The 12782-nt window shown below is 36.2% G+C and overlaps 1 protein-coding gene across 1 annotated transcript in view; it reads right to left on the minus strand.

Annotated features, from left to right (window-relative positions):
• Positions 1-2632, minus strand: part of LOC105215938 (uncharacterized) — a 276247-nt gene extending 273615 nt beyond the window's left edge. The window contains exon 1 of the mRNA XM_054227988.1: positions 1032-2632. Within this exon, the coding sequence (XP_054083963.1) occupies positions 1032-2416 (1385 nt within the window). The 5' untranslated portion in view covers positions 2417-2632. The remainder of the gene's footprint in view (positions 1-1031) is intronic.
• Between the last annotated feature and the right edge of the window lie 10150 nt (positions 2633-12782).

Consider the following 12782-nt stretch of genomic DNA (forward strand, 5'->3'; position numbering starts at 1 on the left):
TAACTTAATTACGTAACACTTAAATAAGTCTTGACATAATACACGAGTCACAAAGGAGCTGCTGTCTATTACACACATGAACTTGTATACGCATATGCGAGTGGCTGTAAATAAGTAGACCAAAATACGTGTGAGTTTACAAGAATTCCATGTCACAGGTGCAACAAAGCAGCATGTAAGCAAACAAACGTAGAAGTAATTGAATACGAGAGAAATTGTTTTCTGTTTTGTGTGAGTAAAGGAATTAAATGTGACTGATCATGGATATACATATATTTTCTCGTAACAGTCAAAGTTTAATCTTTGTGGAATAACAATTTTAAGGAAAATTATGAAACAATTAAATAATACTATTATATATATTATATTAAAACATAGGTATGCTTTCTGATCTGAACTTATGGAGTTAGATGGGTCTCAGAGATTCAAAAATTGAATTTTTACTGTTTTTTTATATATTTTTCTCTCTCCCTTTCCCTCTCTCTCTCGCTCTCTTCCTTCTCTCCCATCGCTCTCTCCCTTCTCTCTATCTCTATCTCTCTCCATATATGTCACATCTCTCTTCCCCTCTCATTCCCCTCTCTCTCGCTCTCTCTTCCTTCCTCTTATCTGTCTTTCCCTCTCGCTCTCTCTTTTTATCCCATATACCTCTCTCCCTCAACCTCTCTCTCTCGAAGTCTCTCTTGATCTCTGTCTCTCTCTCTCTCTCTTGGTGATAAAGAATATAATAAGATATAATAAGATGCCAAAACGCAAAAGCCTAGAGAGATTCTATTCTTTTCCCACTAGATACTACGAATTCAAACTTCGATTGCTAATACTAACTACTCAAATCCAAATAAGTCTACCATGGCCTTTCACTATAACCAATCTCTACTTTTGCTTATAATTTTAATTAACCAAATTGTATATGAGATTATTTTCGGGGCGTGATTATTACTATTACACCAACCACAATGCCCGCCCAAGTGTTCAATATTTCAAAAGCAAAAAAATCCCCACCAATTAATTGCTTTGCTAGTCACACTCACCTGTAATCCGCCTTCGCATAGCAATGGCCGAGAAATCGACACTGCAACGTATTGCACTGATAGGTTTTCACCTCCTGCTGCACCTCATAGGTAATATTGAAGCCATACACGTCCAACAGGCGATCCAAGGCGCGCAAATGTGTGCCATCCAAGGATGCCATCGTGAAACGTATCTCAAGATACTGACTACTGAATTGCACCCATGCCACCTGCGTGACGTCATCCTCGGTGAGTGTGAACACACGATGCGCCGGCACCTTGTAATCATCCGAATAGTACATATACTCGGTGAACTTGAGGCCGCCCAAAACATACAATTGTGTTAGGTAAACGATAATTGAGATGTTGGTGCCGCCCGCGCTACCACCAGCCGACGTAGCAGATGTAGAAGTTGTAATTGGCAGCTCTGAGGCATCAATTACCCACACACACTCAATGGGTGTCGGGAATTTGTGCGGGAAATTCGGTGTCTGTAGGTTGCCATAGCGCGACTTAAGGACGCCGCCGCAAAACGAATTACCACGTGGATGAGAACGCGCCACAGCTGAGGATGAACTGCCGATGCCGGCAAATGCGAAGGCATTCAAAATGTTGTTACCGCTTGTTGTTTGCTTGGCGCCACCGCCACTAAATGGTGAAATGCCGAAACTACCCGGGAAGGGTGGCGGTGGCGGCAATGGCACAGCGGGTAATGGATTATAGTGCACTGCTGTGTTACCCGCACTCGCGTAGGAGGCGAAGTCAGCTTGAAAGGCGACGCTGTGCTGCGCAGCTTGTTGCCGCTTAAAGCGTGGTGCCACCACCCACTGTGGACTTACCGGGGCGCTGATATGATTTGTGAGTGAATTGAGTGTGTGCGGAGTTTGATGTGACGTAAGTGCATTGCCACGGTGCTGTGAGTTGTTGTGAGTGACAGCTGCGATAATTTGATGTTTGATAAATTTCGGCAGAGTAACATCCTTCGTATTCGCATATTTTTGCGTTACGTTACTCACATCACTTTGGTTTGTGTCTTTGCTGGATGGTAAAATACGCTCTTTTTCAACCAATACATGCTTCTCGTTTTCTCTAAAGTGTTCACCCGCCTTCCACACTTTTTTCGTCGCCTTTTCCGCATTTTCATGTACTTCTTCCAGCCTCTCTTTAGTCCTTATCACTTGCTCCACTCCCTTCTTAATATTCCATTGCTTTTGATCAATTAATTTTCGCTCGCCTTCTGTTGGTTCTCCGCTAAATGCTTGTTCTTCACTACCAATTTCTATGAATCTTCTTGTTATTCGGTAATCTCTCTTTTGTTGTGTTTCTTCAATTGTTGTTGCTGTCGTGCGTAGTAGTGTGGTGAGCAGCAGCATACAAAGCGGCAACTTAAATGAGTATGCCGTCATCGAGCACAATCCAACACGTTCACATGCACTCGCCGCTCACTTTGTGAGCTATTTTCGCTCTGTGTTAGCTGCGAGAGGCAATACTGATTGACTCAGAGAGCTCTCAGATGCTCTCAAATTTTAATTTATATTAGGTGAACATCAAAAAAGTAGCAACCGTTTTCAAATATCACTCAGCATGCGACGATTGTGAGTAAATAGTTGGAAATACATTTTCATATCTGAAACGAAAAAGGATTACGGTTATAAGTTACTAATAATTAATAAATTTTAGTACTAAAAAATAGCTAGAAGTCTATATATAAATATGTGCCAATTTAGAATAGCTTTGGACTTAGATCGTATGTCATTCTTATCTCACAAACTGGTCAACAGATTCAAACCTAGTTTGGAATTTTCTCATTAACTTCTCCTGAAACATTTTAGAAATGGGATAAATCGGATTACGACCACGCCCACATCCATAAAACGTCGACTAATTTAACTTTGCAATATATAACTCAATCTTAAGGAGAGATATCAAAAACCGGATCGGAGAAACAACTCTAATAGTGCTTATGATGTTAGGCATCTTTGATCCAGATATAGTCAAAATCAGTCCATCCTTCTCCTAAAGCTCGTAAAACTTTCTCTCGGTTAACTCTATACCGCCGATTAGAGAAAAGCGATAAAAATATTCCCTTAAAATCCCAAAAATTTATAAGATCGCCTGATACATATCTTCTAGTCTTCACATTTTCCACATAATTATTTTCATTTTTCCCATTTTTGTTAGATAGAAAGATCTCTTAGTTAAAATTGCTCAGTTAAAATGTATGATAACAATTGATTCATTGATTCAAGAACCCAAAAAGGTCTATCTGCAGGTCTGTTATAATATATTCTTTCAGAATCATTGAAATACTAAATCACTTTCAACTACATTTCTTCTTCTCAATCTCAATTTTAATTTTCAATTTATAAAGTTATCAATATCTTTTGTAAGTCCTCTATGTGTACCAGGGGGAAACACGCAATCAATTCAATCGCCTTATTTCGCTTTTCAAAGTCACTCAAAAGTTACAGCTGACTTCATTTTACTGCACAATACAAAATAGTGCAGCAAATAGGAATAGCAATTTCAGATACTGTTAAAAAAACGGTAACATTTTTTCAACAACAACATAGCGATCAGAGGTACGCTACTTTCTCGTCAAATTGCGAAATGCAAAAAGGTAAAACAAAATATGGAGAATATTTTGCGCGCCCTCAAAATGCCTGAGGGAAACGTGAAAGTGCTTCCTGCCACATAAAACTGTACGTACAATGCACATATCTCCAAAAAACGATATGCTAACCCAGAAAAACTTGCCAAAAAATATGCTATGCTGAATTCACAAATGAAAAACCAACGAAAATCAACAATTGTTCGTATTGTTTCGTTATATTCTGTGTGGTTACAAGCGGCTAACGGGCTTGTTTAGCCTTCAACGTTAGAGGTAGAGTTCAACAGACGCACAACTAACGCGAGAAGTGAAATTCTTTTTTTTTCACATGTGTTCTAACTGCACTTTTGTGTGACAGCAGCATGGCATTCTGAGGGAAAGAGTGGTGGCATCATTCATTTAAACGTTGCCTCACCTAGTTTGCCTCTAACTGCGAGTACATCCAATATGCTGTTGTTTTAATAACTAGCAGCTGTATTGCCGTCAGTCAATGTCAAGCAAATATTGCAAAGTGGTTTTTTAGTGGAAAAATATTTGACCCATTTATTCACTAAAAAAGTGTTGAACACTAAAAATAGAGCGTCTTTAAATATTAATTTGAACTGAATTTATTCAAACCAAGTCGAGTATTTATGTTTTCCGTCCTAATATTGTATAGTCAAAAGTTCTATGAAGAAAATACCGATGCTGGTTATAAAAACTGGTTGCTTTCAAATTAACGAAACCCTCTAACCTTAAAACCTATATCAGGTAGTTATATCTCACTACTCACTACTACCCGATCCAAAATCATGCCATTGAATTTAAGGAAACAACTCTCTAAACTCTTTAATTCTCTCTCTCTCTGAATTTCATATATTCCAATTTATAAGCTTTCCATACTACTTTTGAGTATAACTTGATCAGAGTTGCCACATTTTTATAAAAAATATAAGAATGTAGTCATACATTAAACAAATTCTTCCAGAGTTTCGAAAGTTATTTATAAAAATATTAGATGATTAGAGGGGTATGTATTCACTCCGACAGCAGAGCGGCAATATTGACATTGGAATCGATGGCAGTACGTTCTGAGCTACTTAAGGAATGTCTTAGATCCTTATCAATAGCTTCCGGCTATTTTGATATTCGACTAGTGTGGGTACCCGGTCACCGCGGGATCGTTGGCAACTGTATAGCGGACAAGCTTACAAGGGAGGGTACCCAAGCTACATTGACGTCGGAATGGGGCCGCGCTGGAAGTCCATGGTCCACCTGCGCAAGAGCGCTGGACATGCAGACTACGAATGAGCTCGTCAAACGCTGGTCAACTACCAGTACTTGTGCAGTGGCGAGGTCATTTTGGCCCTCTGTGGAGCGTAAGCGGTCCTTTCAACTGCTTTCTCTGGGCGCGATCATTGGTGTGCTTACTGGACATTGTCCAATGGGTACCCATGCGGTGAGACTTGGGATCGTGGTAGATGCAAGTTGCCAAAGCTGTATGGAGAGAGGCGAGATGGAATCATCTAAGCATTTCCTTCTTCATTGTCCAGCTTTTGCCAGACTGAGGTTGAAACACCTCGGAAGGCCCTTTTTCGGCGATCCTAGCGAATTGGCTAGAATCGATATTGGCCGTCTTAAGAAATTTGTATTGGATTCCAAGCGTTTCGCTGAATCTTAAAGGTCATTGTTCCACAGGGAGTTTTATTGGTTCCACAATGGACAGCGCCAGGCTGTCTAAGTGAGATCTTCTGTTTTTGCAGAGATCTGCCTACAAACCTAACCTAACCTAGATGAGAATATCATTTAAATGAAAAGGCAGGGTTGCCATATTTTTATTCCGAAAATTTTAATGAATTTTTAAAAACTGTAACAGCTATGACGCGGTCATAAAATAATGTGTTAAAGTAACCTATATAATTACTATATAGTAGGGTCGCCAACTATTAACTTATTCCATTACTTATTCATGGACTTCCCTTATACAATATATTCAAGCAAATGTTTACATTAGTTATTCACCGCAAAATCTTAACAGAATCCTCCCTCATTTGTGAAAACTTCAAACCAACGCCACACACACACAAATTAATTATTCACAACAACCAAATTCAACTTCCGGTTTGGGAAAACTCAATATCCGCGCTTAGTTAAATTTCGATAAATATTTATAGCGAATAAACTACGCATGCCAACTCGCTAAAAGTTTTAAGGCTGATTAATTTAAAGCAGTTTTCGGGAACAACAACAACAGGAATAGAGTTTGAAAACTTCCACTAATACCGCTAAGCAAATGTAATGCGCATCAAAGCGCATTTACTCAGCTGAAAACCTCGAAATTTCATTAGTAATGAGTTTTTGGCGCGATTATTCGCAACGCAGCTAGGTAAATGCCAACATGTGTGCATGCAGGAAAACATGAAAGACTCGAAATAACTTGGTTTACGATGTATTTAAGCGCTTTAGCTCAAGTTTTGCAGGTATTGCTTGGAGGTGAAAAATAAATATAACTGAAAATGCAGGCAAATGCTGGCGCACATGTGTTGAGAAGGTGTTACCTCAACAGACTGGTGATGTTAGAATGTTATAAAGAGAGATACATATAATGTAAAAAATCAGAGAAAGGGAATACGAATATTTCTAAAGCTTAAGTCTAAACAAATATTTTATGCTCATTATGTCACATATCTCTCAAATAGTATTTTACAAATTCGCTTTTTGTGATTTTTAAAGAAATTTTATGATCCTCCCTTTGTTATCAACTCTAGTTGAAATTAATAGCGAAGAATTATAGATGAATAGGAAAGCAAGGGTCAATATGCTCGAATTTTATATATCTTATACAATTTAGTACACATTTTTTGATTTTAGAATATATACGAGTACATACTATATTGTGCAACGTTCCAAAAATAATATTTAGAAATTGTTTTCTAAAGAAAGGGGCGATGTTTTGGGTTTTTTAACACAAATATTTACTGCACAAGGGTTAAAATGACTAGCATAAGAAATAAGAGATTAATAAATAAGGCTGTTGTTGTTGTTATAGCAACATAATGCACTTTATAAGCTAGGAATAGTAATATCTTAAATGCTGTTAAAATAATTTATTTCGTATGTTTGTAAGTCATAAAACTAAACGAGTTAGATATAGGGTTATATATATCAAAATGATCAGGGCGACGAGACGAGTCAAAATCCGAATGTCTGTCCGTCCGTCCGTTCGTCCATCCGTGCAACGGATAACTTGAGTAAAAATTGAGATATCTTGATGAAACTTGGAACACATGTTCCTTGGGACCGTGAGAGGGTTTCGAAAATGGGCAAAATCGGACCACTGCCACGCCCACAAAATGGCGAAAACCGAAAACACATAAAGTGCCATAACTAAGTCATAAATAAAGCTATGGTAGTAAAATTTGGAACAAAGGATCGCACTAGGAAGGGGCATATTCGGATGTAATTTTTTTGGGGAAATGAGCGTGGCTCCGCCCCCAAATTGGTTATTTGTATATATCTCGCAAACCAATGAAGCTATATAACCCAAACTTTCTGCAGTCATTTCTTTTAGCCATCTCTTTATATGGTCCAAAAATGAAAGAAATCGGATAATTACCACGCCCACCTCCTATACAAAAGTTAGTTGAAAATTACTAAAAATGGATTAACTCACTAATGAAACACTGAATTTTACAGAAAAAATAGCAGAAAGAAGCTTCACTCAGATTGTTTTACAAAATGGAAAATGAGCGTGACATCGCCCAGGAACTACTCGACCGATTCGAATGAAATTGGTCTACAATATTTTCTTGACAATAGGCGAAATCGGTTCACAACCAGGACTACTTTCCTTATAACTCAATTTTGAATTCCATCTGATTCCTTCACTTTATAATGTATACATAAGGAACCAATGAAGATAGCGGATTAAAACTTTACACAAATAGTGCGTATCATCCCTGGCTTCACTTGTGAAAAAATTGTCGAAAGCGGACTATAACTTTTCAAGGCCCCAGATATCGAACATGTTGAACTCAGCGCCTAAGGGTAATTTTTCACCGAAAATATGGGTAAATCTCTCAGATAATTGAATGTAATTCAGAGGAAATTTTTTTCTTCTAATAGTGTTCTGTTCCAAAAATTATTAAAATCGGGTCATAACATATCGCTGCCATATACCTAATTATAGGTTTTTCAAAAATACGGTGGGCTTTATTCCGCATATATGTATTGGTTAATATGTGAGATATCTTAGCAAAATAAAGTGAGCGTATAGTCTTGGATATAGTGTACCTTGCTGAAAATGAATGAAATCGGTTCAGGAATTACCTCAGCCCTCATATACCATATATGACGATTTTCTATTATTGTGTTTTATCTTAATCAAATGATGAAATTAATGAAAATATCCATAAAGATCTTGGTATCCCTATGGTAAAGAAAGAAGTAGATTTCTTCAATAAATTGCGTCAATATAAAATGTTCGGTTGCAACCGAACTTAGCCTTTCCTTACTTGTTTGATCGTAAAATAATTCAAGTTTTTAAATAATTTTTTTAATATTGCTACCATAAAAGCAATGAATTTTAATATTTTTATTAATCATTAATTTTTTTAATAGTAAATAGTTTTTGTGAATTATAATATATTTTTTAAGATAATAATAAATACAGTTTTTTATATTTTTTTTTAATTTTGACCCCAACAACATTTTTTTTTAATATTTAAACATCAAAATGAAATAAAAAAAATTTCGTTTCTTTAGAAATATCACAAAAATATTAACAATAAAATTATTTTATAAAAAAAAATCAACTCATTCTCTTTTTTCACATGGTACTTTTACCTATAAAGATAAACCTACCTCAGATTTTAAACCACATGCAAACACCCTTTCACGCAACGGTATTTATATTGATTCACAAACCCAGCTGTTCAGTGCACGCAGTTAAATATGAATATATATATGTACATATATATAACTACATATATATAATAAAATATATGTATATATGTGCATCGTTTTAAGCACATATTACAACTTCACAACCGGCAAGTGGTTTTGTATAAGCGAGTAATATCCTTCCGCATATGTTTCCGCTTCTACCCTTCAATAGACAGCGCCATACATACATACATAAAGCATAAACAAATGCATGGAAATATGTATCTGTGTATGAATGAAGGATATATGAATGTATATGAATTTGAGTAAATATCCAAGTGAGTTTGTATGTGATTTATCGCAGCAGCAGCAATGGCGCAACAGCGGATACGAGCCGGCAATGCTAAATTTCCCAAATGATCAACGGCAACCAAAGTAAATAGCAACAGCAACAAGAGGGAGAAGAACTACAACAACAACACAGCTCAAGTTGCAATGCAAATGTGTTACCAAAGTATGTGCTTACACACTTACAAGCACACAAGCAATGACAACTACACACCGCAATACAAATTTACGAAATAAGAAAAACTACAAAAACACAAGTAAACAGTAAACAAAACCAACAGCAACAGCAATAAAAAAGTCATACGAAGAATGTAGCGAAAAGCAAATGCGTAAAACGTATGAAGTAAACAAACGTGTAATTTGCTGTTGCGTGTTTATTGCGTTCTTTTTTTGTTGCTCTTGTTGTTGTTTTTTCGTTTTGTCTTAACATTGCGGAACGTCGTGCGAACTAACGAAGCTCACCTGAGCGCTGATGGGATTTGCATATGGTAGGAGTTGAACTTTTCGTGCTGAAGACGCAATTTCCGGAAAACACGGATATACACAAATGCATGAAATGCGAACATTAGGGTAGTTGTAAATTGTGGGAATTATTTTATAGATTTAGTTTTGAAAATGAATTAACAAAAAAAATTAAAATTAATAAAAAATTTGTGGTTATATTTACTGTTAGGACAAAAAAATCTTGCGAATTATTTTATTAGGGTGGTTCTTTTTCTTAATAAAAATTATTATAATTTAATTTATTAGGTCAACAACTTTGCTTCCGCCGTTTTTTTTTTTGTAAATTTATGGATTTAAGGATAAGATCGATATAAAACGATTTAATCGATTTAATCGATCAGTGCTTGACCCTAGAGACATCTTAATTAAAAAAATATATATATTCCATTTTTGTATTATATTTAAAAGTTATTAGAGTCATCTAGTTATAATTTAAAAGTTAAGAATACCCATATTGTCTCCTCATGAGATATTTAATGTTAATTTTAATGGCAGACTGCTTAACTAGGAAATACTCGGAGTCTCATTTGGCATGCAAAAAGTATGCTTGCGGCTATCATTTGACAACGCGTTTTCTTAAGGGAGCATCAATCATATTTCACGTGTGTCAGACCCGAGGCAGCGACAAGAGCTACCCAACAAGAAAACAAAACGGAAGCATTGAAATATAGTACGAGGGCTGCTATATATATTTCTGGCCTAATAATGAAAATAGGAATATTTATCAACGAAAATGGTTTTATTATTTTTCAAAATATTCTCCATCAAGATTTATACACTTTTGCATGCGCTCAAACCAATTTTCGAAGCACTTTTTTTGAGCCTTTTTTTGAGAGATTGTCAAATTGTGCGGGATCCAACGAGAACAAACCTTTTTTACGGCCAGGTGTTCATGCAATATCGAATGTATGCTGGTGGGAGAAATGCATAGGCATGCCTCTATCTGAAGGTATGTTACATGACGGTCTTACATTATCAGTTCACGTACGGCATCGATGTTTTCTGGCACAACGGCAGTTTTTGGACGACCTTCACGGAATTCGTCTTTGAGAGAGCGTCGGCCACGGTTGAATTCGTTGTACCAGTTTTTCACAGTGCTATAGGATGGTGCTTCATAGCCATACAAAGATTTTAGTTTATCGATGCGCTCTTGTCGCGATAATCCATGTCGAAAGTTGTGAAAAATGATCACACGAAAATGTTCACGAGTTAATTCCATTTTTTGGCCGAGATGAATTTTTTAATTTTCGATTAAATGGCAAAACGTTTTGAGTGATATTATGCTAAAAAATGTCAAACTTTCCAATGGAAATGTCAGATTGCACCTGGCAACACTTAGTGTTGCCTAGGACAGAAATATATATAGCAGCCCTCGTATAGCAGGTAGGCTAATTTAAGCCATTTTCGTAAAACAAAACAACCATGAATGCTACGCTTCTCAAATCAATTTTGCAGAATTTCATACAGGGCAAGTGCACTATTACACCCAACACACATAATAAATTGTTTATTTTAAGAAAATGTATATAATTCTAAACTTGAAAATAATCAAAGGGGTGTTAAATGGTGGTTATGGCAAGGAAGTGTAAAAGGAAAATCACGAATGTAGCGGAAATTTAGTCTGGTGTAACCAAGCGCATACGGAAAGACACATATAAAGGGACACAGTAAGAGATTCCACACGTAATACATATTGAGCCCCTCACACGCTTGACATGCAGATAAAATGAACGCGTATTGCTGTCTAAAGACTTAACCATCAGTTGTGGTCGTGACGTGCTGTTGGATTAATGAGGATAATGATGATTGAAAATAAAAAGGAATACGGTTGCAAATCAAGAGGCATGGGAAGAGTAATAATCGTGCGTGGAATTAGACAGCATTGGTTTAGAGCACGCTTACAGCAAGCAAAGGTTTTCTGGTAAAGCTTGCCAGAAAGCGTAGGTGGAAATGGAGATTCATTTATTTTGTGCAATTATTTTACAGCGCAAATGTCATTAAAATGTAAATAAAACAAAATATATTTGCACATAAATAGAAATTTTACGTCAAATTTAAATTGGATTTGAAGCCTGTTAGAATCTGAACATTATAAACCATAAAGTGCAACAAATAATAATCAAAAATTGGCACTCTAATTAAATCATTGTTTTCTAATTGAGTCAATTAGTAAGTTTTCTACATTAGACCTCAAAGCAATCAATACGTATTTATTATACGATTTTGGCACCTTACTTAAGTCAATTAAGAATATTTACTAACAGCCATTGTCTTCTAATTGAGTCAATTAGTAAATATTCTACATTAGACCTCAAAGAAAACTATTACGTATGATAAAGCAATATTGGTACCTTAATTAAGTCAATTAAGAATATTTTCTAACAGGCATTGATTCCTAATTGAGTTAATTAGAAAAAATTTCTACACTATACCTCAATGGGAAATGTAATGGAATGCTTAAATGAGGAAAGGCTGTTGAAGTGCTATGGATATAACACGAAACAAACCACATTATTTATTAATTGACTAAATTAAGAAGCCGTCTCATCAATTAAAAGCCATTTGAGTTAGTTAAATCACAAAAATAATTAAAAGGTTTTTTTATTAGTTTGCTATCATTTTTAAGTTATTCAATCGCCTTCAAATATTTACTTTAATCTGCTACTCAATTCATTCTAAATTATCCATTATATTTTACATGTAAGAAATAAACACTCTAATATTTTTATAAAATTTAACATTTTCATATTAATATATTTCATTTAATTCAATTTCACAAATTTATTTTTGTTTTTCAATTAAGTACAGAGTTTGTGCAGAACAAAACTTAATTAAAATCGCTTCATATTTTTTAGAACAAACTTCTGCCACAGCAACAGCAAAAATAACGGCACTTGGCCACCACTCAGCACGGAGCGCCACATTGTCTGTCCACAAAGGTCGGTCGGTCGGTTGGCAATCAGCACACCAAGTGCAATATCTACACGCCACCTCGCCGCTAACAACCGCTGTCGCTGAACTTCTACACAAGACATACACACACCATAGCCGAGTTTCTTGTTGTTGTGCGTTGGCGTGTTAACAATAACTGCATGTTTGCTTTTGACTTGCCCTATGCTGTACGAAAACTTGTTGCTTTGAAGGCATTTGCGCGATGCTGGCCAAATTTGCTTAACTCATACACTTTGGCCACTGACGCGCCGAGCATTGCACTCTTCCCGCGAGGCGCACACATTTTTTGATTCAATTACACACGCCAACTGCACAAGTCATCGGCCGTTGGCCAAATGAAACACCAATACACAGACATAGAAAATAGTGAAGAGCTCGGCAAGCACAGCCGGTGTGGAAGGAATGCCTCGAGTAGCGCGAAAACTTCAGCATCAAATTTTTTTTGGTAAACTCTCAACTTTTATGGAGCAAAGTGGGATAGAGTTAATTAAATT

This window comes from Zeugodacus cucurbitae, chromosome 3 (genome assembly GCF_028554725.1).
Source record: "Zeugodacus cucurbitae isolate PBARC_wt_2022May chromosome 3, idZeuCucr1.2, whole genome shotgun sequence".
NCBI lineage: Eukaryota > Metazoa > Arthropoda > Insecta > Diptera > Tephritidae > Zeugodacus > Zeugodacus cucurbitae.